The 26,989-nt window shown below is 47.3% G+C and overlaps 2 protein-coding genes across 3 annotated transcripts; both read left to right on the forward strand.

Annotated features, from left to right (window-relative positions):
• Positions 1-2,868: 2,868 nt before the first annotated feature.
• On the forward strand, positions 2,869-11,816 carry LOC116946712 (short transient receptor potential channel 4-like). The gene is made up of 10 exons (XM_076069962.1): positions 2,869-2,883; positions 3,333-3,533; positions 4,129-4,338; positions 4,933-5,112; positions 5,499-5,776; positions 6,523-6,737; positions 7,285-7,540; positions 7,921-8,399; positions 9,200-9,349; positions 9,836-11,816. Exons 1-10 carry the CDS (start codon positions 2,869-2,871, stop codon positions 10,000-10,002), a joined length of 2,151 nt encoding a protein of 716 aa, XP_075926077.1. The 3' UTR covers positions 10,003-11,816.
• A 3,695-nt stretch (positions 11,817-15,511) lies between these two features.
• LOC116946638 (phospholipase ABHD3-like) lies at positions 15,512-26,532 on the forward strand. 2 transcript variants are annotated; one of them, XM_032961746.2, is made up of 9 exons: positions 15,512-15,707; positions 17,515-17,675; positions 20,086-20,268; positions 20,763-20,808; positions 20,915-21,027; positions 21,694-21,861; positions 22,318-22,366; positions 23,112-23,277; positions 24,667-26,532. In XM_032961746.2, the coding sequence occupies exons 1-9, from the start codon at positions 15,636-15,638 to the stop codon at positions 24,861-24,863; spliced, it is 1,155 nt and encodes a 384-aa protein (XP_032817637.1). In that variant the 5' UTR covers positions 15,512-15,635; the 3' UTR covers positions 24,864-26,532. The 2 variants fall into 2 exon arrangements, with proteins under 2 accessions (XP_032817637.1, XP_075926128.1); XM_076070013.1 differs by having other exon boundaries at positions 15,513-15,707; positions 17,450-17,675.
• Positions 26,533-26,989: the final 457 nt, after the last annotated feature.

A 26,989-nucleotide genomic window follows, 5' to 3' on the forward strand; every position in this document is an offset into this window, starting at 1 on the left:
GACTTTTCCAAGACGGAGGTTCTTTGTAAGCCATCTGGCTTCCATGAGAGATTCGTTCATGAGGCTATCCACATATACAAACACAGAGACAATTTCAACCGAGAAGATGGATTCTATCTTAGCAATCATTGGAAAGATTTGATAAATCATTTCAGTTCTTGATTGATTGTTCACGCTTACAGTGCCTTTCAGACAGCATACATAAAAACAAATTTCGTCTCCCCCCTCCACTTTTCAAAAAATAGATGGACTAGTCCTGGCAAACTGCCATCGTTGCGCGTGACGCAAACGTTATTTTTATATATATAAATAAATATGCCGTTTTCAAAATAAATTTATGCAAACCGACACACCTGATGATGACCGTTTGAGTTATGGTCGAAACGTCGTGAGAATTTTTTATTGTTTTATATATATTTTGTTATTTTGTTGTTTCTCTTCAACGTGACTTTACCGAAAAAACTAAGAATATAGCCCTTTGTGAGTTTACTGCAGGACGAAGGCCTCGCCACGCCGTGTCGGGAGTGGTGGGGGGGGTTGGGTTGTTTGACCATACTTCACCATGCCGGTCAGTGCAGGTATTTGTTCTGCTAAACACAGTCGCCGAGCAAAGGCCCAAACGCCCTTTGGCCAGCGATACAATCCCAGCACCATTGAAGGTGTACAAGATAAGGGTTCGTGTTTGTTGCGTTGTGCAAGGTAGCAATAACTTGTGAATCGAGACGATGTGGAGGCAATTCCAAAGTTGGGCAGTGTAAGGGAAGAGGCAAAATCATTGTTGTGACTTGCAGTGTGGCGTGGTTGGACAGTGCGGATGAGACGAAACATTCTGGCAGAAGAAAAGTGTCCTAAATTAGCACGGTTGCCTACGTACGGTGCTAAACAAGTTCCACATTCGTACGTGAATAAATGTTGGTGGAGGAATGAACGAGTGAAGTTCACGGAAACAGTAACCACAGCAGGAGAGACTGAAGAGTGATAAGGAGGCAACTGACTGGTAAAGATGTGAGGAGTATCGATATACGGGAGCATCACAGTGCAGGGCAGCAGTGGATTTTTCTTGCAGTGAACTCTGCTGCCCGCTACATAACCCCACGACAGCTTATAACAACAGCTGTGTGGGTCAGGTGGGCTGTTTGACCATACTTTGCTCTGTGGGCGGGTAACCAGCTCCAAGCGGTGAGGTTTGTTGTCGGTGCCCGTGCGTTAGTGGATGACGTTCAGCCAGTGCTGCATGCCCTGTCCTCCGTGTGTCTCCGATGAGCTAAACATAAAAACTAGAGCCGGGATGAGATGTGACGAGGCATTAAGTACCCCATTAATGCTTATCTTTAGCTCTTTGTGTAAGTCTACGCGTCTCGATACGAGTCACCATACACTTGCTCTCAATGTGAGAGTTTACGTGTCTCCGCATGGGGCTTTACCCAATTGCAAGCCGGCGCTGCGTGCAGGTTGCGCCACATAGGGACGGCAGCCACTGGGAGTCCCCTGGGCAATACTGCCACAGGACATTGGAATGGCCGAGACGAGATGTGATAAGGGTTTCGCTTTGTGTTTCCGAGGCGTGCGAGGGAGACTGCCAACGTCCTTACGCTCTCTCCTGTGCAACAGAGCGGCCTCACTCCGCTTCACCTGGCGGCTCAGGCCGGCCACGAGAGCCTCGTGCGGCTCCTCCTCAACCACCCGAGCACGCAGGAGGACTTGCAGGCCGGCCCGCAGGCAGGTCCCACCACAACAGCGCTCACGACAACGACGAAGGCAACAGCAGTTCCCTCCGGCCAGCTGTCCGTGTTGTCGACTCCCTGCTGCTGTTGAAGTTCAGGCTTTGGACGTTTCTCTTTAACTCTGCCTGTGACCACCGACTGCCTCTCTCGATAATATAACCTTGCCCACCGTTGAGATCCAGTCGCGTTTAGATACTATATGAATCCAAATTGTATCATATCGTACAAAGGTCTACATACATTTATGGGGTTTCTATGTAATTCCGTTGGCCTCTGTGTGAGTCTTATGATCTCTCCATAAATCTTTAGATATCTATATCGATGTAAGTGTATGGATTTCCAATGCTTATGGTTCTTTATGTGAGTCTACGTACGTCTTTGTATGTAAGTCCAGGCTTAAGAACCTCAAACTTGCCCACCGGTTCTGTACAGCGTCTTGAGATGCAGCCCCGTTCAATCCCCCCGCATGCGTGCGTTTTCTCGGGGCCCTCTAGTTGCCTCCCACATGTAAACACTCATTAATCGGCTGAAAGCATCTTAATATATAGAGGACCGCAGAGCTTGGGAAATTGTTGATTGTTCCGGTTCAGTGCCCAGCTGCTGCCTTCCTGGTTGTCTGTGGTTCCTTGTGCCTTTGAGTCGTTTTCTCTCTCTCTTTGAGTGCGAGTGAAAACTGTGCGCGTTACAATTTGAAATTAATTATGAAACAACAAAATATATATAAAACAATAAAATTCTCACGACGTTTTATATATATTTTATTATTTTATTGTTTCCCTTCAACGTGACTTTACCGAAAGAACCAAGAATATGAATCACTGCAGTCACGAAAGCTTTAAATCAAAAATCAATTATGATGTTATTATGCGAATTTGTAATGCATTTTCAAATTTACAGCAGTTTTCTGAAATCTCTTCAGGTGACCAGCAGCAAATAGAGGAGTTATGTTTGAACTTGCGGTGCTCCAGTTTGAATGAAATGAACAAAGACCCAGGTGTGACCGTGAAAATAACAAACTTGACTTTTGAGTGGCTCCCTGATGCAATCCACTCATATGCACGGATTGCTTTGTTGAAAAATATTGGCACGCAAACATTTCGGAATCTGAAATCCAAGGTTCCAAAATATTCGTTCCTGGGAAATCATGCGAGGCGAGCGTGTACGTTCCGTGTTCTCTTTCACCGGCTCAGCGCTGTGACCCCTTAGTCACCCAACCACCGCACATCTCATGGGTTTCAACGGCAAGGCGGCGATTTCGTTAATCAGATGTTAAGGCCCCATTGTGCGTACGAGGATGACCACTGCCCAGGACTGCCGGCAGTGTTGACAGCTACAAAACATCGACATTTAAAACGTATTTCTTTAGAACTGCTTTTTGTCTTTAGTCCTTCCCCCGCAACTGCGATTAGTACGGTTAGCTATGGACGGTGTGAAAGAAGTTCAACGTAAATACGCAAACATCGCAGGGTGTAAATGTGCCAACGAACCAGAGCCCAAACAAAAAAACCCACAAACGAATTGACGTAAACTCGCCACGCCAGAATCCTAACCCGCAGCGTTGTGCCGGTCGTACTTGTCCGATTGGGGGCCGCGCGTGCCACGTCGCAGGCCACGACGCCGCTGCACCTCGCCTGCCAGGGTGGCCACGCGGCCGTGGCGGGGCTGCTGCTGAGCCGCGCCGCGCTGCCGCTGCTGCGCACGCTGGACCAGCGCGGACACTCCTGCCTGCACCTCGCCGCCACCGCCGGACATGTGGAGACGCTGAGGCTCCTGCTGGGCCAGGGCGCCGACATCAATGCCACCGACAAGGTGCGCCCGAATGACGGTGCGGTCGCACGTGCGGTGGTGGTCATCTGCGTCGAACTATCGGACTGCTTTCGCACCGTACGTCGTCAGCCGTGCTAATTGGTACATATATTGAAGGAAATAGGCGTGGCGTCGCTGCCCGTACGGCCCGTGTCTTTGCCCATGCACCTCGCCACGGTGGCGAGATGTTATCTACCTCTCCTGCTATACAGCTCGTGGGTTTGATCCTGAGCCTGACGCGACCAGTCTCCTCGCGATTGAGAGCTTGGTTCGTGGGAAGACGACTGTCACTTCTTTTTGGACACGTCGCCCCTTCTTGACGAGCAAACTCCTGCAGCAAATTGCGCTCACTTCAGTTGGCGGTCGACGTTCGAGGTGGACCGCGACCCTCAGAGGAATGCCGCCGCCTCCGTGCTCGCCCCTCTACGCGATCCATGGCTCAAACAAATTACTCAAGGCGCCGGCGTATGGCAGCAAGAGCAGTTTAAGCGAACGCTGTCGCAACACGTCACACGTTCGGCGCAATGCCCCCTTCGCTGACTCCGCGTGATGAATGAATTAATCTCCGTCTCTCGCTCTCCCACTCCGGTGTCGGCAGAGCGGCTGCACCCCGCTGCACGTGGCCGCCCGAGCCGGACGCCTCCCCGCTGTGCGCGCGCTGCTGGAGAGCGGCGCGGTCGGCTCGGCCGAGTGTCGTGACGGCCGCACGGCCCTCGAGCACGCGGCCGGCGGCGGCCACCGCCACGTGCTGGCGTTGCTGCTGCGCCACTCGACCCCCACCGCCCAGCGCCTCATCCACAACCGCAGGGTGAGCGCCGTGTCCGGCCGGTGCTCGTCGAGCTGCGTTGGCTTCCGGTTGACGAGCGAATACGTTTTGAGGTCGTGCTCCTCCACAAATGGACCACAATACCTCGCTGATCTCGTCAAGGAGCATGAACCATCATCACGTGAACTCCGGTCATCCTCGCAGCAGCGTCTTTTAGTTGAACATCGAACGCTTTCATTTGTCCTTCTGCGGCCGTGTGGAACTCTCCCCCATCCGATATTAGGGAGCCACTCTTGCTATGCACTTTTAAATCTCGATTGAAAACTAATTTCTTTACAACTACTTTTTGTGTTTAGTTTGTTATCCTTCCCCTGCACCTCCGATTAGCGCAGTTGGCTACGTACGGTGCAACAGAAGTTCAACATGCATCGTCGATAACACAATCAGTGACGGGAAATATCTGTCGACAAAGAATTTCTTATTTCAGTCGACGGTGACCGTGAATGGCCACGCCACTCCTCCGAGTGCCGTGCCGGGCCTTAGTCGGCGCCCGCTAACAGCACTTAGCCTGAACAACCCGTGCGGGCAATACGGAGGACGTTTGTCCTCATCCGTGTGTGCGCGAGGCTCCCGCAGTTCGTGTACGACCTGATGGTGTGCGGGCGGCAGTGTGAGTTCCGCGTGATCGACGAGTTCGTGCTGCTGGCGCCCGCGCCCCTGGAGGCGGCGGTGAAGCTGACGCGGGCATTCGGCGCGGCCGCCCTGCGCGAGAAGGAGCGCTCCGTCGACCTCGACCTGGCCGCGCGTCACTGCCAGGTGGATACCCACGAATTGGGCACTGCCATTGGTGCTAGCCAATGGCGTCGTAGCGCAGCGTAACAGCCAATGTACTATCACTCCAGCTGAAGTTAAACACTGGTTACCATCATCACCCTCGTCACCATTGGTGATGATAAGGATCGTGGTGGCTGCAGGATATTGGACCTAACGTTACACATTCACACTGGGCCAGACTTTGTGGAAGAGGCGCGAGTACCCACGCTGTCCGACGACACTAAGACTCGTGACTAAACGAAATCCACAGACTCCGCCTTAGTGGAAACAACGAAAATAGTTATCGCCTAGGTCAAGACTAAGACTAAAATAAATAGATGAACGCCGGTTGCCACCCCGTGCCCGTGCGCTCCCCGCTGTCCCTTCAGGCACTGGCCACGGACCTGCTGTCTCTCGCCGTGGGCTCGCAAAGCGCCGGCGCCGCCGCTCTGCTGCAGGCCGTGGACGAGCGCGGCCTCTCGCTGCTCGACGTCCTCATCGAGTGCCACCAGCGGGCGGTGGCGGCGCACCCGGCCGTGCAGCACCACCTGAGCGACGTGTGGCGTGGAGGCCTCCGCTGGCCTTCCTGGTGCCTCGCGCTGCTCCTGCTCGGTTTCCTCGTCTGCCCACCCCTCTGGGTCGCCTTCTCGCTTCCTCTCGGCCACAGGTACAGGCAACTTCTGGCAGAGACGCCACGGTGGTGAGATGTTAACTACCTCGCCTGGTATCGCAGGATGTCGTAGGTTCGATCCCGCCTGTATATTTAGAGTTTGCGTGTCTCTCTCCCCATGGTCGCGTGGGTCCTCCGGTTTTCCCCTCCACATTTAGAATCAATGTGCACTTAGAGTATTTGGCTGTTGGAAATGTGCACGTGATAAGCCACTTTGTTAAGCTATCATATGTGGCCAGGTCGCTTCTGAAATAGAGCTCTATAGCTCAGTGGGCCTTAGCTAGTAAAATAAAAATAGTTTATAGTTTATTAAACGTCCTGGCTGTTGTTAGTAGCGTTGTACATACTCATAATAACACACTATATTTACATATAATCTTCCACTCTTCTGGTATTGTGGGATATTTGTATCCCAATGATCTGTCCCGGTTTAACTCAGGGGTGGTTTAATCCACGTGCAGCTTGCAGTTTCGTTGATTTATTGATTGATAGGGTAGAGCGGCGGCGCCATGGATATCACAAACCTGGCGAACTTGAGTTTGGCAAAAAAAATCCTCAACATTCCAATGGTGATTATGACATGTGAGCATCTGGGGAAATTGGCGGTTACGCCACGCAATGCGCTGGGTGAAGGCGGTTAATAAATATATGAGACAGTCCGATATGCGACGTGCTCGCCTTCGAGCAACTGCACCAGACGCTCACGACGACGGACGCTCATCATCACTCCTCCGCCTTCGCAGGTTTACTCGGATCCCGATCATCAAGTTCCTGTGCCACCTGGCGTCGCACCTGTTCCTGCTGTCCCTGTTCGTGCTGACGGTGGTGTGGCCTCCTATCACGCCCATCGCCGAGGGCCACCTGCTGCCCTCGTGGAACGAGTGGCTCCTCCTCACCTGGCTGCTGGGCCTGCTGCTCGCCGAGTTGCGTCAGGGCCAGCTCGTCGGCCGAGGCAGCGGTGAGAACCACGAAGTGGGGCGGTAACACTGCCTGGCGGCAACGCGTTCGCGACGCTTGGCTCTGGAGGTTCACAGTTTTGAATGCGGCGGCTGCCCCGGTTATTACTGCGGGTGTATCAACCCGTATTGAAAACGAATTTCTTCGATTGAAGATTAATTTCTCCGATTAGCACGGTTGGCTACGTACGGTACGGAAGAAGTTCAACATACGTACGTATGTAAAAATACGCTTTCTGCTTCATAGTGGACGTTAAAGACCCCTTGACGTCCTTTACAAGAGTAGGCCACTGTGTGCCGGCGTTCATGTCCAAGGTTTCCCAATTTTAAAAAGTAGCCGCAAATGACTCAATTAAAATAGCATTCATTGCCCCCTACTGCGAGTCTCGGTGAGGCGTTACCGAGTAAACAAGCGTAATCAAATTCAGAAAGCATACGATCAGCACGGTTGGCTACGTCAGGCGCGAAGGAAGTTCAACATCCATACGTACGTGTGTACGTACGGCCGACGCTGACAAGCAGCGTTTGCCGCGTGCTTGTCGTTGCCAGGAGGGTCGCGGTTCGGCCTCGCCTGGATCCGGCTGCTGGTGCTCGGCTTGTCGGGCTTGGCCCTGCTGTGCCACCTGTCGGCGCTCGCCTTCCCGGCGGGCTCGCACGCCCTGCTCGAGTGCCTCTGCGCTCGCAACGTCCTGCTGGCCAAGGCGCTGGCCTTCTGCTGCGTGCAGCTGCTCGACTTCCTCTCCTTCCACCACCTCTTTGGACCGTGGGCCATCATCATCAGCGACCTCATGAAGGACCTCGCCAGGTCTCTTATCGCTTCACACAAAGAAGAAACAAACGCAAATATCCCCCCGTGCAACCGTTGGCAGACTGTCGGGACGGGTGCGGTTAGCGAGCACCTATGAAGGCCGGCACGGCGCATGAGGTGGTGGGTGGCCAATACCACGCCAACACCAATGTTACCTTGCCACAGCTTGGGGAGGCCTTCATCCGGCAGTGGACTGATCAGCATCGACGATTATAGCGCTGCGATCCAATATCCTACTTGCGTAGCGCCCAAATGCTACCGCAAGCTTGAGACGCTTCGCAAAACTTTGCCTGAAACGATAACGTACAGTCGTAGCGAAAGAGAAAAACGATGCCGGAGTGACCGCGTTCCGCTCCTGCGTTCCCACTCTTCCCCAGGTTCGGCATGGTGCTGGGGATCTTCCACGTGGCGTTCACGCTGCACCTCACGGCGCTGTGCCAGCCCGTGTACCCGCAGGGCGACCCGGTGGGCAACTCGTCGACGGCGGCCTCAGCGTGGGACCCGCCCACGGCGGCGCAGACGACCCTGGATGTCACCGTGCTGCTCTTCTTTTCCCTCTTCGGTATGGGCGACCAAAACTCCCTGCCGGACGTGAGCCGCTCACCGTCCATCGTGTCCACCCTCGTCAACGCCACGTTCGGGGTCTACCTCATCGTCACGCTCATCGTGCTCATCAACCTCCTCATCGCCATGATGAGCGACACGTACCAGCGCATACAGGCGCAGTCCGACACGCAGTGGAAGTTCGGCCGGGCGGTGCTCGTGAGGGAGGCGACGCGTCGGACGACGCCGCCGGCCCCCCTCAACGTCGTCACGCAGCTGCTGTGGCTGCTGCAGCGCTGCGCATGCAGGAAGGGTACGAACCACGCTGTCCAAACAAACACAAGACAAAGATCCCCCGCGTTAGCCTGGAAAGGCTTTTTGGTGTGGCAAGTGCTGTTAGCGAGCGGCACTTATGAAGGCCGGCGCGGCACACGTGGGGGTGGGTGGCCATCACCGCGCCTGGCCGCCTTTCGTCTCCAGGTACTCATTTGAGGCTGAGTAGACCTAGGGGACGCCCGTGACCGGTTCAGATAATTGTCACAGTTGTTGGCTGTGAGCGGGAATCGAACTCGAGTCGTGGGGTTCGCAGCGCAGCGCGCTACCACTCCCCACCACCGCCGAATGGTCCACACACATAAATACGCACATGTTATGGAAAAAACTGAAAAATATTATCTGCCACCGTGCAAGAAAATACAGCAACCTTGTAGCGTGACCTTGTTTAAAGTGGGGCAGACGATAACTCAAGGGTGGGCACGAGGCACTAATGTTAAACAAACGTTATACAAATGATAAACGCTGAACAGAATGAGTAATGATGTGATCTGCTTGTGCCTATTGTGCATTCTGCAATGGCTCTCACCAACCCGTGCATATGAGGAAAGGTCATGACCGCCATCACTTAATTGTACTATTTTTGGCATATTTTTGTATACTAATCTTCAGGGGCAGCACGTGAATCATTGAATGCAGTACTCACCACACGAAGAGAGTCCCGAAGGGGGGAGTCCTCGGTCCTATTCAGTCCCCCTGGTACTGTGGTGCCGTACACGAATCCTGCTATCAAAACAAAAACCAAATACATTTCAAGAACTATTAGTCGCTTTTCCGCAGGCACTGTCGACTTGCCGAGTGAGTCCCTGGCAGACGCGGGGGAGGAGGTGGACCGATTGTCCAACTCGCATTCCATCGTCATCCCCGTGCACTCCACCTCCAGCTGGCTCCACTGCTTCGCCCGCCGCTGGCCCAAAGTCTCCCCTGCAGGTACCGTGCCCGTGACACGCACCACGTTCACAGCGCGGACCCAGGCGGGATGGCAAGTAGCACGTGACTCGGCACGGAGGCTTCACGCAGTGCTGGCGCTGGCACTTTGGGGGATCCTAAGCAGAAGTTCTTTCCCGGGGCCTCTCTTGTACCGTGTACACTACTAGTAATAGAACTGAAGAGCAATGGACAATAGATCGAGCCTGGATAGTGCTTGGATCGGCAGCCACCTGGGTGGTGATATGGCCTTATCGGTAGTGTGTTCGCCACTTTTTGCAGAGGTCCGTGGTTCGACTCTGGCAGGCCGCCCTGTTTATTACTGCGGTGTATTAACCATAACTTACTACGATCAAGAACGGCGTGTGGAGACCCTCATCTAGCAGTGTATTGACAAACGGGCTGTACGTATACACAATAATGTTTCATCCCAGAGTCGTGAACGGCATAACGGTGTCTCGTTTTCTATCCACCTGGTCGTTCTGGCAGAGTCTCAGCGTGTCGGGGAACGCCTCCGGCCATGCCGAATCGAGGATGTGCTGGACTGGAGAGCGGTGGCGCAGCGGTACCGTGCCATGAAGGGCACGCTGGAAGAATCCCAGCACCACAGGAACTTTGAGGAGTCGCTACTGCCTACAGCTGCACCACAGTTGTAGAACTAGCAGATAATTTGAGTGTTAAACTAAACTGCTAAACTAATCTATTTTTATTTAACCAGGTAAGGCCCACTGAGCTGTAAAGCTCTTTTCCGGAAGCGACCTGGCTACAAATGATAGCTCAACGAAGTGGCTTATCACGTGGAAATGTATAGCAGCCAAATACTCTAAATGCATGTTCATTCTAAATGTGGAGGGATAAACCGGTCGATCCGGAGAAAAATCTACGCGACCACGGGGAGAACATGCAAACTCCAAATATACAGGAGTCAGGGTCGAGATCAAACCCACAACCTCCTGTGTACCAGGCGAGGTAGTTAACATCTCACCAACATGGTGCCCCAGTGTGCTGGCAGACACAGGTTTACCAATTGAGCGTATTAATAGGCTTGATTATTCAGGAAAGCCTTACCGAGTCTCATGACTCTATTGCAGGAGGATACTGAAAAGTTTTCACAGATGTCAACTGAGTAATTTGTGTACCATTACGCCGTCACACAGTGGCTTTCCGTGAAGCTCCGCAAAAAGCAGCGGACGCGCTTCCGCTTGGCCGTGACAAACGCAAATTTGGCAATGTGAAAATGACAGTTTGGGCTGCAGCATTGAGCGTTATTTCTCTCAGGCTTTGGCCACGCGCTTCTGTGGAAATTTTCAGCGTGAATTAGGGAAGGCTTCAGTGGAGAAATTCTCAACACAACCCAACCCGGACAGCCGCACTTGCGTTTAATGTTATTTGATTTGCTACACATGTGGCCCTGTGCCGCCAGTTGCTTGCGCTATCTTGCAAAGGAGGCACGTGGTGCGCGAGCATAACAACGACAAAACTAAAAATCTAAATTTCAGACGGCGAGTACAAGGGATCCATAAGTTCATTGTTCCAAAACACAGTGCCTATTCATATTCTTAGTTTTTTCGGTAAAGTCACGTTGTTTTTATATATATTTTGTTATTTTGTTGTTTCTCTTCAACGTGACTTTACCGAAAAAACTAAGAATATGAATTACTGCAGTCACGAAAGCTTTAAATCAAAACAGTGCCTATTATTATTTATTGTTTTCCTCTTCTCAGTGTTGTTGATGCGTGTGTAGTGACTTATATGGAGTCACTATGGTGTTTAGCGCTAGCTACTGTCACAAGAGTGAAACTGTACGTCTTGAGTCTCTCTCTGACACCAGAGTGGATACGGCATGGAATTGGGCCCTCGGGGCATAGTTCTGGTGAGGGTCGGAGAGAGAGCAAGTGAGGACGTGATACTCTGTGTGAACCCGAGAGGGTACGTGACCGGGGCAGGCTAGCAAGGGGGCCCGAAAGGGGAGCTCGGGGGACACGTGATACGGCCCAGAGCCTTCTAGGAGGATCTAGAAGGGGGCGTGGCCGAGGGCGGAACGAGGCCACGCTCAGGAGCATAAAGGGACAGTCCGGCAGTCCGGTGAGCGATCGAGGCTCTCTGTTGCAATGGAACCCGTGGGTGCTACGTCTCTTCGATCCTCGGTCTTCGATGTTACGCTCGGCATCGTGGGTCAGGCAGTGTGTTACTGACCGACCCGGTTATGTAGTTACCCCGTTGTGGTCTAGTTCACCATGTAGTTATCACCTAGATGTTGATCCAGTGTACGTTTATGTACTAAGCCCTGTTGGGGTATTGTAATAAACGTGTTGCCTCCAAGAACAAGTGTGTGTCTCCGTAGAACCCACTAGACATGGGTTATTGTTATTTGAGCTTGTGCTCCACTGACACCAACGCAATATCACACTTTATGTTGCAAAGTTCGTATTTTCCCACACATTGATGAGGGTTGACTTTTGCGCAATGCTTTAACAATAATAATTGTAATAATAAATAATAATTATAATACTCGTAATAATTGTCAAAATCCTAAATTGGCGTGTCCCCTAGAAAATTATTCCAGCGTCACAAAGATGCCACTAAGAAAGAAGAATGTGGAAATCTGAGTAATCATGGCTGACACTTGCCCCACGTCAGATAGGTCTCATGGCGCTTTATTGCAAGTCTACGTACACAAGTAATTGGGCACTTATTATGTCTGTATGTTGAACTTCTTTCGCACTGTACGTAGCCAACCGCAATAATCGGAGGTGTGGGGGAAGGCCAACAAACTAAACACAAAAAAGCAGTCCTAAAGAAAAGAGTTTTCAATCGAGATTTAAAAGTTCAGAGCTGCTGTGGCTTCCTAATATCGGAAGGAAGAGCGTTCCAGACGGCCGCAGAAGTGCATCTGAGAGCGCGCAATGCGGTGACCGTCTTTGTACGGTGGCCAATTATACTGTTATGATTACATACATTACATCAACAAATGAATGGGTTCTGGAGAAAGCCGGTGTTGAAATTAAACTGTTAGATTTGATAAAATCAAGAAAGCGAGCCTACTATGGTCATGTCATGACAAAAAATGGAACTTCTTTGGTAAAGCAGATTATGCAAGGCACAAAACCCCATATCCCATATCATGTATCCCAGAAATGTCCCTAATCACCCGGCTCACGGGCGCGAGGAAGACCGAGGATGACAGCGGATAGACAACATCAACACGTGGACGAGGCTCACGCTGGAAGAATGAGGATAGCAGAAGACAGAAGACAGTGGTGGGGCCAACCCTCGGATCGAGGATGGCTGTTGACAATAAAATGTCACAATGCAGCCACCTCAAGGCGTTTGTTTGTCACGTGCTGCCAGCGTTGGCTGGAATTCGCTTTCCCCATAGCACACAGTGCTGTTGACCCCCTGTCCCCCATTCAAGTCCTGGCATAAGCTCTCTCTATTTTTCCTCTGCATTTGACCGCGTTTTTACAAAATAAATAAGTTAACCGTTTATCAGTCAACCAAACAAACGTTATTTCTATAGCACTATTCGTGCAAAAAAACAATGCAATACATAGTGCTTTACAGGCATGAACAATGAAAGTGAAATTGTATGTACGGCGTTATGAGCTACAGTCGCATTCAGATCTTTTAAAATGTTATTTTTTTTACTGATCTAACACGTAGGCTTTCGCGACCAATATATTGTTCATAAAACTATCAAGGTTTTCTTTGGGTTAGATCGCGTAAATATAAATGTGTCGTGAACCCACCACCACCCGACACAGCCAATGAGTAAGGTTTGTCACGTGAACAAAACGTGCCAATTAGTCACTACAGTACTTCAATTATAGCAAAGCGCACGATGAAGCTGGTTATAATCACTAGCGAAACGTACTTAAGGGAGCGTCCATAAATGACGTCACGCACCTAGGGGGGGGGGGGTCAAACATTTGTGACGATGTGTGACGGAAGGGGGAGGGGGGGTTTGAGAAATGTGACGTCACATCAAAATGCGCACCTTTAAATAAATATTAATTAATAACATAACTGTTATAACAACACAAATTTGGATTAATTTACATGATTAACTATTTGATTATTTAAATTTACTAAGGTCACCTTTTATTTATTCCATGAAGGAGCATTTTGCTTCTCCATGGGAGAATGGAGAAGCATACATTTTGAACATTTTTTGATTGATTGTTATTAAACATTTTGATTCTAATGGTTCTACCAGGGCTTTTCATTCTGTGAAATTAATATGTGATTGTTATAATTGCACTCTCCATTTTGCTTCGTTCTAATACAAAGTTTCAAGTATTTTTTATAGTTATAATTACTTTTAATATTTTATAATTATAAGATAATTTCAATATAATATACTGAACATCTGCAGTTTTAGTTAGACGTTGAATATTTTAAAGTGAATTTCATGCTAAATTTCAGCTTTCCAACGCCTCCTTTTTTATAAATGTTTTCTCCTACAACATCAGAATGCAGCGCCAGGTTAAATACGCATTACAATGACAATAGATTAAAGCGATTTGAAGCATGTTTTATTTTCAAAATGGAAATATGGTTTGGGGGGGGGCAGAGCTTTGAGACGTCATATTTGAGGGGGGTCTGACTTTTTGTGACGTCGTGTGACGAGAGGGGGAGGGGGGGTTAAAAATCGGCCAAAAACACGCGTGACGTCATTTATGGACGGTCCCTAAATTGTAAATGTCGTGGCTTTACTCTCCAAACTTCACTCGAATTTATACGAAAATCCTCGAAAACACGCGAGACGAAAACCTCTGACGTGCCAAGGGGTCGCCAAGCCACTAAGGTTACAAACGAAAACCTCGCAGCTGGCAAACAGCAGCAGCCCATCATAGGAGGTTAAAAAACCTCTGAACTGACAAGCAGCAGCCCATCACAGGAGGTTAAAAAACCTCTGAACTGACAAGACAGCCCAACCACGGAGGTTAAAAAACCTCTGAATTGACAAGCCGCAGCCCAACCACGGAGGTAAAAAAAACCTCTGAACTGACAAGCAAGCAGCCCATCACAGAGGTTAAAAAACCTCTGAACTAACAAGCAAGCAGCCCAACCACGGAGGTAAAAAAAAAACCTCTGAACTGACAAGCAGCAGCCCAACCACGGAGGTAAAAAACCTCTGAACTGACAAGCAGCAGCCCAACCACGGAGGTTTAAAAAAACCTCTGAACTGACAAGTAGCAGCCCATCATAGGAGGTTAAAAAACCTCTAAACTGACAAGCAGCAGCCAAACCACGGAGGTTGAAAAAACCTCTGAACTGACAAGCAGCAGCCCAACCACCGAGGTAAAAAAACCTCTGAACTGACAAGCCGCAGCCCAACCACGGAGGTAAAAAAACCTCTGAACTGACAAGCAGCAGCCCAACCACGGAGATTAAAAAACCTCTGAACTGACAAGCAGCAGCCCAACCACGGAGGTTAAAAAACCTCTGAACTGACAAGCAGCAGCCCAACCACGGAGGTTAAAAAACCTCTGAACTGACAAGCAGCAGCCCAACCACGGAGGTTAAAAAACCTCTGAACTGACAAGCAGCAGCCCAACCACGGAGGTTAAAAAACCTCTGAACTGACAAGCAGCAGCCAACCCACAGAAGTTAAAAAAACCTCTGAACTGACAAGCAGCAACCCAACCACGGAGGTTAAAAAACCTCTGAACTGACAAGCAGCAACCCAACCACGGAGGTTAAAAAAACCTCTAAACTGACAAGCAGCAGCCCAACCACGGAGGTTAAAAAACCTCTAAACTGACAAGCAGCAGCCCAACCACGGAGGTTAGAAAACCTCTGAACTGACAAGCAGCAGCCCAACCACGGAGGTTAGAAAACCTCTGAACTGACAAGCAGCAGCCCAACCACGGAGGTTAAAAAACCTCTGAACTGACAAGCAGCAGCCCAACCACGGAGGTTAAAAAACCTCTGAACTGACAAGCAAGCAGCCCAACCACGGAGGTTAAAAAAAACCTCTGAACTGACAAGCAGCAGCCCATCATAGGAGGTTAAAAAACCTCTGAACTGACAAGCAGCAGCCCAACCACGGAGGTAAAAAAACCTCTGAACTGACAAACAGCAGCCCAACCACGGAGGTTAAAAAAAAAAACCTCTGAACTGACAAGCAAGCAGCCCAACCACGGAGGTTAAAAAAAAAACCTCCCTCTGATCTGGCAAAGCCGCCGGGCAGCCTGGCTCAATGGACGTCAGGCCGCTGCCGTGTGTGGCCGGCACGGCGTAGTGATGTGCGCGCCGCGTCCCACCTGGCAGCAGCAACAGCAGCATGCTGGCGCTGTCGCTGCTGGCGGGCTGCCTGTCCCTCTACATGCTGCAGTATTTTCTCAGAGTCGTCAAGGTATGCACCCGCTCACCAACCCCTTCATCTTTACAGGAGGAACTCTCCACCCACCCAACCACCCCCCCACCATGCTCGGCCTGCACGGCGTGCCGGTTGAGGCGCGCCCTTTCCCGCAGGTCGGCTAGGAGAGACGCCGGTGGCTCGGCAGCACGTGTAACTATGTCACGGTGTCATTGACCGTGTTTAACGAACACGTTATCGGCCATGATCAATCAACTGCTGGATGAAGGCCTCGCCCAAGCCGCCGCCATGCTTTACGATCGTGTGGTGATGCTATTATATATTTGTGTACGTAGCACACGGCACATCGGATGGTTTCGTCGCTGCATCTCCGCAGGCGACGATCTCTATGACGCGTTACATCACTCGGCTGCCAGTGGTTCCCTCCTTAACCGTCGAACGTCAGTCGCCTCTCTGGTCGTCGTGTGCCCCAGCTCCAGGCCCTCCGCACTGTTCTTGACAGAACGATTCCTCCGTGAACCTGACAAGCGAAACCCCCAGGCTTGTGTGTGTGCACGTTGTTTCACACAGGTGCTGTTTGTGGGGGTTGTGAACAATAACTAAATATTGATCATGTCGGTAACGTCGATGGTTCTGGTTCGGGTGTGTTGACCCACGGCTGTTATGGATAACACTGCGTAACAACATTTGTCTTTCTGTACCTGGGGTAGTAAGTGTTATTTTCCAATTGCTTATGCCTCAAAAGTACAGAAAATTTATGTTATTCCCCACAAGCTTTGCTTTTGTGACCAGGACAGTGATATTTAGAAATGTACCTATTTCCAGTGATATTTAGAAATGTACCTATTTCCAGTGATGAAACGTCGTGTGCATTTGTGTCATTCCTTCACTACAGTCCTGGTCACAAAAGCAAAGTTTGTGGGGAATAATAGCCGTTTTATATACTTTTGAGGAATAAGCAATTAGAAAATAACACTTACTACCCAGGAACAAAAATCGTGTTAGTGTAAAAAATCGTGTTAGTGTATAATCCAACCGATTACATTGGGAGCATCGATGTTTTTTTTAACTTTCGCAGTTATGCTTTCGATGTGTGTGTGTGGTTTTTTTACGCCGAATACTGTGCATAGTTCAGCATTTAGTTTGCCGCCTTACTCGTTCACAGGTCTGTGTGTGTGTGCCGTAGACGGGTTTACAGTTAAAGTTCTGGACGGGGTGGACGTTAAGTTCTTGTTTGAGTGCTGACCTGCAACAAACAAGCCTTGTTACTTTGATCAGAATCCGAATATGTATTTAGACTGCAAGAGGAATCCGATGAGCTATGAAGCTCTTTTGTAACATGTCCAGCATGGGCGGTTGAGCAATCTGTTTTGTTGCATAATAATAATAGTAGTCTCCGTCTCTGAGTGACGCCCTCCGCCACAGCCTAATAGACACAACTTTAATAACACGATTTATATTATGTATAATTACAGTATCTAGATAATTGATGTTCCCTGAATTCATCTTCTTGGTTCTTTCGGTAAAGTCACGTAGAATTGAAATAAAATAATAAAAATAATGTTTTATTTGTTTTATTTTTATTATTTTATTTCAATTCTACGTTACTTTACCGAAATAACCAAGAAGATGAATCCCTGCAGTCACGAAAGCTTTAAATCGAAAAATAAAAGTTCCCTGAAGTAAAGAAAAAAATACCCTTGAATTATGTCATTAACCTGCCTATGTTTGCAATCCTTGTGTTCCCCAATCCACTCCATTGTATATCTTAATGCAAGAGCATTGTCTTTGTTGTGTCGTGTGTTCTCATGAACTCGTACACACACACACACGGACACACCAGAAACCAATCCTAGTTGGCGGGCAGGGCTTTTGCCAATTCCTTGAGAGCCACTGCCCCATCGTCAACAAGCCATACTACCCGACCTTCTGGTGCTATGGAGGTCGCATTATGACATTGATGAGGCCACTACTCAAGCGACACATTCACATCTCCTACCGCAGGTAACTTGCACTCGAGGGCCACACTACAAGGGGGTGGGAACACGGATGGCTACGTACGGTGGGAAATAAGTTCAACATACGTACATACCAGAGCAATGTTGCCAGCTCCTTAAAGAGGAAAGTCGCCAAACGAGAACCTCAAAGGGTCGCTAGGTGTCACTAGATATCTCTAGATAGACCTCATGTCATCAAAAATGTCACTTGACAAATTACATATACAGTGCAATCTTAAACACATTGTTTAAGTATAGTGATCTGATAATGGATCTTGAATACACATTTGGAATTGCACCTAAATGCTCGTAATGTCATCGTCCTAGAAAGATGTTAAAACAGAAATATGTTGCTACATCTAGTGACACAATTGCTGAGTTGGCAACACTGCACAAGAGTGCAGAGGAACTTTCACAAAGTTGGAGGGTGCATTTCTGTTCAAAGTGCAACTTGACAAATTCGATCTCGTTTCAGATTAAAGTTACATATTGATGAGAAAAATGTAAACCAATCATGTTGATCTAGTGAAAGTAAATATGTGGATATTCTGACCTTGCGAAAGTAAATATTATATGTGGATGTTCTGGTTGAGACTGTCGGGTCAACATTGAACGGTTTTGGCATTTCACGCTACCAAATTAAATGTTTTTATCTTCGACGGAGACTAATTGTGGCAAAGTATGACATTTTTATTGTCGGCAGGTTGCGTGCATTAGATTACAGCACATTGCACCTGGTTTGATGTGGAGAAAAGAGTAGCTGTGTGCTTCAGCATAAATTAATCAAAATTGAATTTGGAGGCAATAAAAAAATAGCATTATGAATGAAACTAGATATTTCAAGGTTATAGCCCTTGGAAGTAATTTTTTTCTTCAAATTTACCAGCATGGCCATAGTTGTGCCTTTCAAAACATTGTCATCTCAGCATTCAGCCATTGTGTACGCCAAGTCATTCTGAGTGACTGGCTGCACATTTTAAATTCCTGCAGTTATGCTTGGCACCCATTGCCATGCAATTACCCACATATCACACGGGCGAATACTCTTATTCTTGGTTCTTTCGGTAAAGTCAAGTAGAAGGGAAAAACAATAAAATAATAAAAATATAAAACAATAAAATTGTCACGACGTTTCGACTGCAACACAAGTAGCATCATCAGGTGTGAAAACCACAGCAAGAAAATTTGAAAAAAGTGGCTTTATTTAATGTTAGCACCACGGATAGCGATTTGACAGTTTGTTCAGATGGACGAGTCCATCTATGTTCGGAAAAGAGGAGGCGGGAGACAAAAAATAATGGATGTGGTCTGAAAGTCACCTTAAGCGTTATCAATCAATTAAGACCCGAAATGGTTTATCAAATCCTTCCAATGATTGCTAAGCCAGAATCTATCTTCTCGGTTTTTTCTTGCTGTGGTTTTTACACCTGATGATGACTGCTTGTGTTGCAGTCGAAACGTCGTGAGAATTTTATTGTTTTATATTTTTATTATTTTATTGTTTCCCTTCTACGTGACTTTACCGAAAGAACCAAGAATATGAATCCCTGCAGTCACGAAAGCTTTAAATCAAAGTGCATACTATTATTCTTGGTTCTTTCGGTAAAGTCACGTTGAAGGGAAACAATACAATAATCAAATATATATAAAACAATAATACTCTTGTTAAGTTGTGGGTGCCACAAAAACAAATACCTTTGAACAAAATTTACTTGACCCATATTCTTTTAACCATTGGTTCACATTTGGTTTTGGACTAGACCACGTGGTATTTTTATGCCAACATTCTTGTCATTGACCATCCACTGCCCCGACAAGATTGTCTCATTTGCAAAGATCTTATTTATTCATGCCAATGTATTGATCAAATTCTGACCAATAAAGCTCACCAGTGGCTTAAGACTTTTTGTGACTGAATTCGGCATCATGAAATCGTATCAATAATATATGGCACATGTAAATAATATATTTGTAAGTGTGACAATCTTGTGTGGTGGTGCAGGGTTAATGACAAGGATTTTGGCGTAATACTACGTGGCCCAAAAACAAAGATTGATCATTGTATTGGCTACGAAAACCTACTCTTGAAGTCCTTTAACTCTTGATGACTCGAAACTCGCGAGGTGATGTCTTGCCATTTCGCTCCACTAGCTGGGAGCTTGATCAGGAACCGAAGTACTAAATTATTCAGTTCCCCAAGAAGTTCCAAGAATGTGGAGCGAAACGTCGTACACCATGCCGAACAACACGCGGCACAACCTTAAACCAAATTGGAGAACTACCCTAGTACCGTGCAAAAGATACGCAGTCATACTTTGGATGGACTTGTGTTTTTGAAATCTCTCAGCGATGAGCTTTTAAGTTTCACCACGGCAGCCCATGTATATGTGATTGACTTTGTCTCTTTCGTTTTGCAGTGAGTTAATAAATACCCCAGATGGCGGCGAGTTATCGCTGCACTGGCTGGACAACAATAAAGCCACTGTCTACCCTGATCCCCTGTTGCGTCCCACGATAGTTTTTCTGCCGGGGTTGACAGGTGGCAGCGAAGAGAACTATATAGTATCGCTGGTGCGGAAAGCTGAGATTCGGGGTTACAGGTATGCTCACGGCCCACGACAGGGCGGCCCACAATGTGCCTTTTCAGTTCCGTTTGCTGCCCTCCATTCTCAGCACACAGCTGGATTTGTGCCCAAGGTTTTGACAGATTTTTCCAAGTGGATGATGGCTGCATACTGTAAATGCAGTTCTGGACAGCTGTTTTCAGTTCTCCTCAATCTGTGTCAATCTTAAGTGTGAAGTGTTCTATTTGATAATTCCCCCGAAGGGGAATTATTATCGCATGTTGTCCGGTGTGGGCTTCGGGTCAGCCACATCAGATTAGGTCCTCTCCCTATCCATCGAGGATATAATGCACCAGAACCCCATCATGCAAAGGTGTGTCTACCCTACAGAATGCCACCTGCTGTAAACCAATCTAATCACATTTAGGAAACATTTAGAAAATCCACAATTGCGCTTACGATGACAAATTTCATCATCGGTTTGAACACTTTTGTAAAATGTGACTTTAACAAATGTTTTTTTTTCGTAGGTGCATCATATTTCATAACAGAGGACTCGGAGGAACAAGGCTTCTGGTAATTTCGTTCTTATTCTGCCATTTGATTTATTGGTGGTCAAATAATTACCAAGTTAATATACTACAAAGTATATATTTAAAAAAATATGCTTTTTTTTATATAGACCCCAAGAACGTATTGTGGTGCAAATACAGAAGATTTGGAAACTGTGATACAACATTTTAAATCCCTCTACCCAGCGTCACCACTGATAGCTGCTGGAATATCACTCGGAGGGTAAACATACTTTTTCACCATTGTTTAAATGTCTTGAATTACTGCACCACAATTTATTGATTGACTTCAGTACTTACTCCTGCTCCCTCCCCCACCCCCCAGCTATGATTAGGCTTACCCCTATCACTACCCCCATCACAACCCCAACCCCCATCACTACCCAAACCCCTATCACTACCCCAACCCCTCCAACACCACTCTCACCTCTTCTCCTGTCACCGTAACTACACCACCAATTTTAATAACCCCAATCCTTATTTCAACCATTGTCATGTTATGTTCAACTTTATAATGGTTGTAAAGCACCTTATGATAAGGCGCTGTATAAATCTATATAAGACAAGATGTGCTTGCAAATAATTTTGCTGCGGAAATGTTTGCAGTTGTGTGCTGTATTATCTCTCCCACGTGTGTTTGAGTTGCGCCACACGTTGCTCGGCATGATAATAATGATAATAACTACTACAACGTTTCCCTCCACGCGCTGGGAGCTTCAGTAACTTGGAGCGATGTGTCAGACATCGTGCCGAACAGCGTACAGCGGCAACCAAAAGCACACACATCTTTAGAAAATGTCATTTGTTGCCGTTTTATAATGTACAGCACTGCGATGTTTGTTTCTTTGTGACGTGAAAATCGTAACGCCTAAAGATTGTGTCTGTGCAGTAACATCGTACTCAACTACGCTGGGAAGTCGGGAGACAAAAGTGAACTTGTGGCGGCGTTTGCGGTTTCGCCATCCTGGAACGCCGAGCTGTCCATTTCCTACCGCTGGCTGGACTGGCTTATTTTCAACCACTACGTGATGAAACACTACCTGAGATATGTGCGCCGGTAAATTAACCGCTCAATATTTCATGTTGCACCACCAGTTAAAAAAATAAGACATTTGCTTGCAGGGGAACCCCGTTGCCCTTCAACGTAAAATAAGAGGCGGCTGTCATTTTCACACACTTCTCACAATCGTCCTGTACTCGGAGCACTCAAAGTATGCTGCTCTCTTATTGAATACAATGGCAGGATATTATGTACGGTGAGGTATTTATTTATTATTATTCTACAGGATTTAAATAATCTTTTCGCGAAAGAATCACGTTAATAGCGCAAAGTGAAACGAGCAATTTGTTGTTTCTGGGGTGGAGAGGAGCCCGGCTAGCAGCCAGCCAGGAAACTCGAGGCATATATTATTTTAATAGTAGTTTAATATAAACAGAGCATTACCTCTTCTTAGTAGCAGTGAAGGAACATTGATGTAAGAGTGTTCACAACACCGTAAATGTTGTCTTACAGCCATAGAGAAGTCTTGGAGAAGAGGTTCGATGTGGATCACATTTTGAAGGTAAGCATTGTTCTGCAGGTACATTTGAATGTTCACGTCGGCTGTAATGAGACTGCTCCGTTGCAGTCAAGTTGCCAGTTGTTGGTTTTGTAGCTCTGCGGTACCGTGTGCCTTAGCAGCATGATGTCCAACATTTCATTGAATGTGTCGGGAGCTCCTTCAAGAACTGATTACAATTCGGTTGAAGCTCGCGACAAGTGGAGCGAAACGTCGCGCGTCGTGCCTAACAACACACGGTACAACCTGACAACGTATGGGAGAGCTGTACGTGAATAATTGTGAAACGCTACCACCGTGGTAAGGGGCCATCCATTGAGTACGTACGCATGGAGAGGAGAGGGGGGGTTAACCCAAATGCGTACCGCTTGCGTATGGGGGGGGGGGTCTATTGACAATGTCCGTACGGGGGGGGGGGGGGGGAGGCGTGAAGCCTCGATAATAATTTGTCTACATTGGCCTTCAAATGAGTTAGATAGTCGGGCGGTGGACTATCTGTTTGCTTAAACACGTTAATATTATTAATCCTTGATCGTTTCTGCGTGGATTAAATATCGGCCGTTCTATAGGATTCGGGGGGGGGGGGGGGGGGGTTGCGACAAACGAACGTACACAGTTGTGTGGGGGGGGGGGGTGTAAAAAGTCCGCGTGCCTACAGGGAGTGGGGGGGGAGGTCAAGTTTTGACAGATTTTTGCGTACGTACTAAATGGATGACCCCTAATGTTGGGTTGTACCCGTTTGCATTAGGCCAAGTCTGTCTGGGACTTCGATGACCGGTTAACGGCGCCAATGTTTAATTACGAGACGACGCAGCAGTACCACCACGACGCCAGCCCTTGCTACCGAATAAAGGACATGCGAGTTCCAGTGCTGGTGCTCAGCTCGGAGGATGACCCCTTCAATCCCAAGTGCTGTAAGTAGTTGTGCTGCCACACACCAGTCTGTCTCTTGAGTGACTGATTTGTCATGTTTTGGGCAGTGCCAAACCGCCCCCGGAGTGATCAGGGAAGGCTTGTCCACGTAAAGACCCTGACGCACAAGGCAGCAGTAGGCAATGATGACTATACGGCACCGATATTCCTAGCAAGGATGAATCTGGAATATAGTCGTACGATTGTCCAGCTGCCGTCTAAAATAATATGGCAAAAAATTTGGCTGTTGATGGTTTTAAACAAGGCTCCTGTGCACTATACACGTGGTATGGTGATGTGTTTTGACAAACATACGATTGGAGGGATGGTCACGATTGGGCTTTTGGTTGTCCAGAAATAACCTTTTGCTTGTATAATAACTAATGTCTGCGTTTTGTCACCTCGGTGACATTTAAACTGAATTTTTGTTGTGTGTTAATAAGAGGATATCGCACAATGTGAGCAGTTACCACAATGCGGTTTATATAATCGAGGTATATTCTTGGTTCTTTCGGTAAAGTCACGTTATATATTTTATTATTTTATTGCTTTCCTTCAACGTGACTTTACCGAAAGAACCAAGAATATGAATCACTGCAGTCATGAAAGCTTTAAATCAAAAAATATAATCAAGATAGGCCGTGACAGTTCCTGAAGATGCTCCTGGCAGTCGGACATTGTTGCCGGACAAAATGCAGTAACAAACCCGAACGCACATCGGAGAGCACTAAAGATTTGAATGATCATAATAGAGTTTTTTTTGGGTTAGATCGCTTAAATATATTGTCGTTAAAACCCGCCACCACCCGACACAGCCAACTAGTCAGGGTTGTCACGTAAACAGAACATGCCAATTCGTCACTAGTACAGCACACCGGTGTGTTGGAGAGCCAAGCCACAACATTTACAATCTGAGTACGACGTTTCGCCAGTAATTACAACTAGCTTCATCAGGCGACAGACAGGTTTGTGGAGAAGTCCTCCTGTTTCGTTCCTTATATAGAGACTTAGATGTGGTGACCACGCTTCTGCGCTCTTGCATAAAGTGGGGGGGGGTGATTAATGAGCCAACGTACATTATGCGAGCTCTTCGATCTTGTCCTTCCTGTCCATTGTGTATTAAAATAGCCGTACCAACGGTAATCCCTATTGAAGTATGGTGCCTCGTATAGGCATGCATTTAAACAATGTATTATTTGATGCTTTGCTTGCACACAGCACTAAGTCGGTAGCTATCTGAACGGTTAAAATTATTTTTATTTCTTTCAATTTAGGTATATTCTCTATTAGTCTTGGCCAGTGGTAGCTGGTTTTGCACAGAACTCCAACATCAACATCATTTGAGTGTCCTTGTTGGCATGCTTAAATTGTGCTACCCATGTTGTTTTTAGCATTGCCACTAGAGGATGCCAGAGGATCTTCCAACCTGGCCTTGTTGGTGACCACACACGGGGGCCACATTGCCTTTCTGGAGCATCTCGTTCCTCGGGATGACAACTACATGGATCGTCTCTTCGACGAGTTTATCTCGGCGGTGTTTGAAAACTCGGACCAACTCAGAGCAGCAATTGATCAGCCTCAGCAGTGAGACATTTGTGCATACCCGGTGGCGGTTTTTACGTCACGGCTAACATTGCCACGTTCCATTGCCACGTTCCAAATATAGCTACTTCCCCCCCCCACTCGATAATTGGCAATGATATGATCTGACAGATGCCAACACTACAAATGTTTATTTGCTTGAACATTGCAATGTGCCTTTGGTAACTGAGGTTCATCTCAAAGGGAGAGGGTTGTGAACGGAGAGATCGATCATTGGGAAATCTGTTCTTGTGACCAAATCGCGTCGGAGCCACAGTCTGCTCAACAGATTGGAATGGGAGTGCGTGCACAAGTCACGTTTTTGGCGCTGTGCTAGAGAGCGTTTTAATTCTCAGAACACCGATTATGTTTACTGTAATTAGTCGAACGGACCGAATTTTGGAAAGAATGTTGATGTGGTGTCGGCAACTGGATGCTCTCGTGATCCACGTGGAATCGCTCCTAATTCTTAATCAACCCCTCACATTTTCTGAAATGCCAATTGGTGCCCCGCACAATTTTGGTGCCCTACAAAAACCTAATAATTCAACCTCATTGTGTATTGAAAAGTTGATAGTTTGTGTTTGAACCATAGCTTGCCAAATACTAACCATGCTCAGTATTGTTATCATGGTGCATGCAGTTGTAATTGGCATTAGGACAGAGCTTCATGGGAAAGTACTTAAATGCTTCAGTGCATGAGTGTTAAGCACATGGTTTTTATTGTGATCATGGGTGGAGGAGTTAACTTATTACATTTTAAAGGTGTATTTCGCAGCATGGGTGTACTGTCTAAAACGTTCTCGTAATATATTGCCTACGTGTGCGTCAAACTATTTTTGAAAATGTGGTTGCTTAAACAACAGGGTTTGATATGCAGTGAATGCTTTTCTTGTTTACCCTGATTTTTAATGGCCTAAAAATAATGCTTGTGGAACTGAAAGATAGCCAATGCCATGTTAAAGATGTTGCATTTGACTTTTCTTCATGAAGACACATCACAAAGTGGAAACCATGCTGAATGAATACATTCTCAAATGGGTTTTAAATGGAAAGTATTACCATATTGATTGTCAATGCCTTGGCTTAATTATTGTGTTGCATCAATATGCATCTCTGTAGGAAAAAAAAGTGGTGCCATGCAATTTGCCTGGTGAGGTATTTGCTATTACAGCAGTATATTTGCGTGTGGTGTAATTCTATATCGTGTGTGAATGTTGGTCATGTGCGACTACGAATTTTCTTGTGAAAAGTTGTATAATTCACTCCTTTCGTGTCCATTCCTTGGGTTGCTTTGCCATTTTACCATCTTCTCGCGCGTGTCTTGTGTTACCCGTGCTTTGATCACGGTATGAAAATACACAAACACAAATATAACATCACGTTTTATTGTCTCTGCATCGTGAGAGATCAAAATTTACGACCTCCACGTTCCCCCATTTTTTGACCTCCACAATCCTCGGGTGTTGTGGGTTGTCGTGTTTTGTACACTCGTAATTTTACTCTTAGTTCTCGTGGAGAAGGTGTCCCCCTGTCCCCCCCCCCCCCCGAGTCGTTTTTAACGTGTCACGCCGTCAAGTGAGTGAGACGCTTATGGTGGTGCTGTTCTGTCATTTTTTTTTTATTATTTCGCCAAAGGCGCGTAATCGCAAATAAAATCGGCCACCTGGCCCCGACTCGTGTTTCTTTGTGTGTCCATGCACCGCTGTTGCATAAGTCGTGAAGCAGTGTGTAGCCCTACTTAAGGATAAACGATGGATTTCTTCTTGAATTTCTTCGGTGTTTAAATGCCGCAGAATCTCAAAGCGAAGACCTTAATTGATCTATGGACGGTGCTGTATATCGCCAATAGGACTCGTCAGTTTCAAATATGACAATGTATGCTGCGACTGCTCTATTTGCATATTAATATTATGTTACTTGGAGTCATAGCAATTATAAAATTAGATTTTGTTCATGGTCTGATAGGAGTTTTAGATAAGCCACCTTGTTTTAAAGTCGTGTTGCAGCTGTGGGCATGCGCTTTGATCTGGCGAGTCTCAGCCTTTATTAGGTACAGTATAAAACGATAAACCACGCACCCACACTGTCAAATTTGAACGATGAAAGTGCAGCTCTGCAACCCTCTTCTGG

Source organism: Petromyzon marinus, chromosome 27 (assembly GCF_048934315.1).
Source record: "Petromyzon marinus isolate PM22_M1 ecotype Great Lakes invasive population chromosome 27, UKy_Petmar_22M1.pri1.0, whole genome shotgun sequence".
NCBI lineage: Eukaryota > Metazoa > Chordata > Hyperoartia > Petromyzontiformes > Petromyzontidae > Petromyzon > Petromyzon marinus.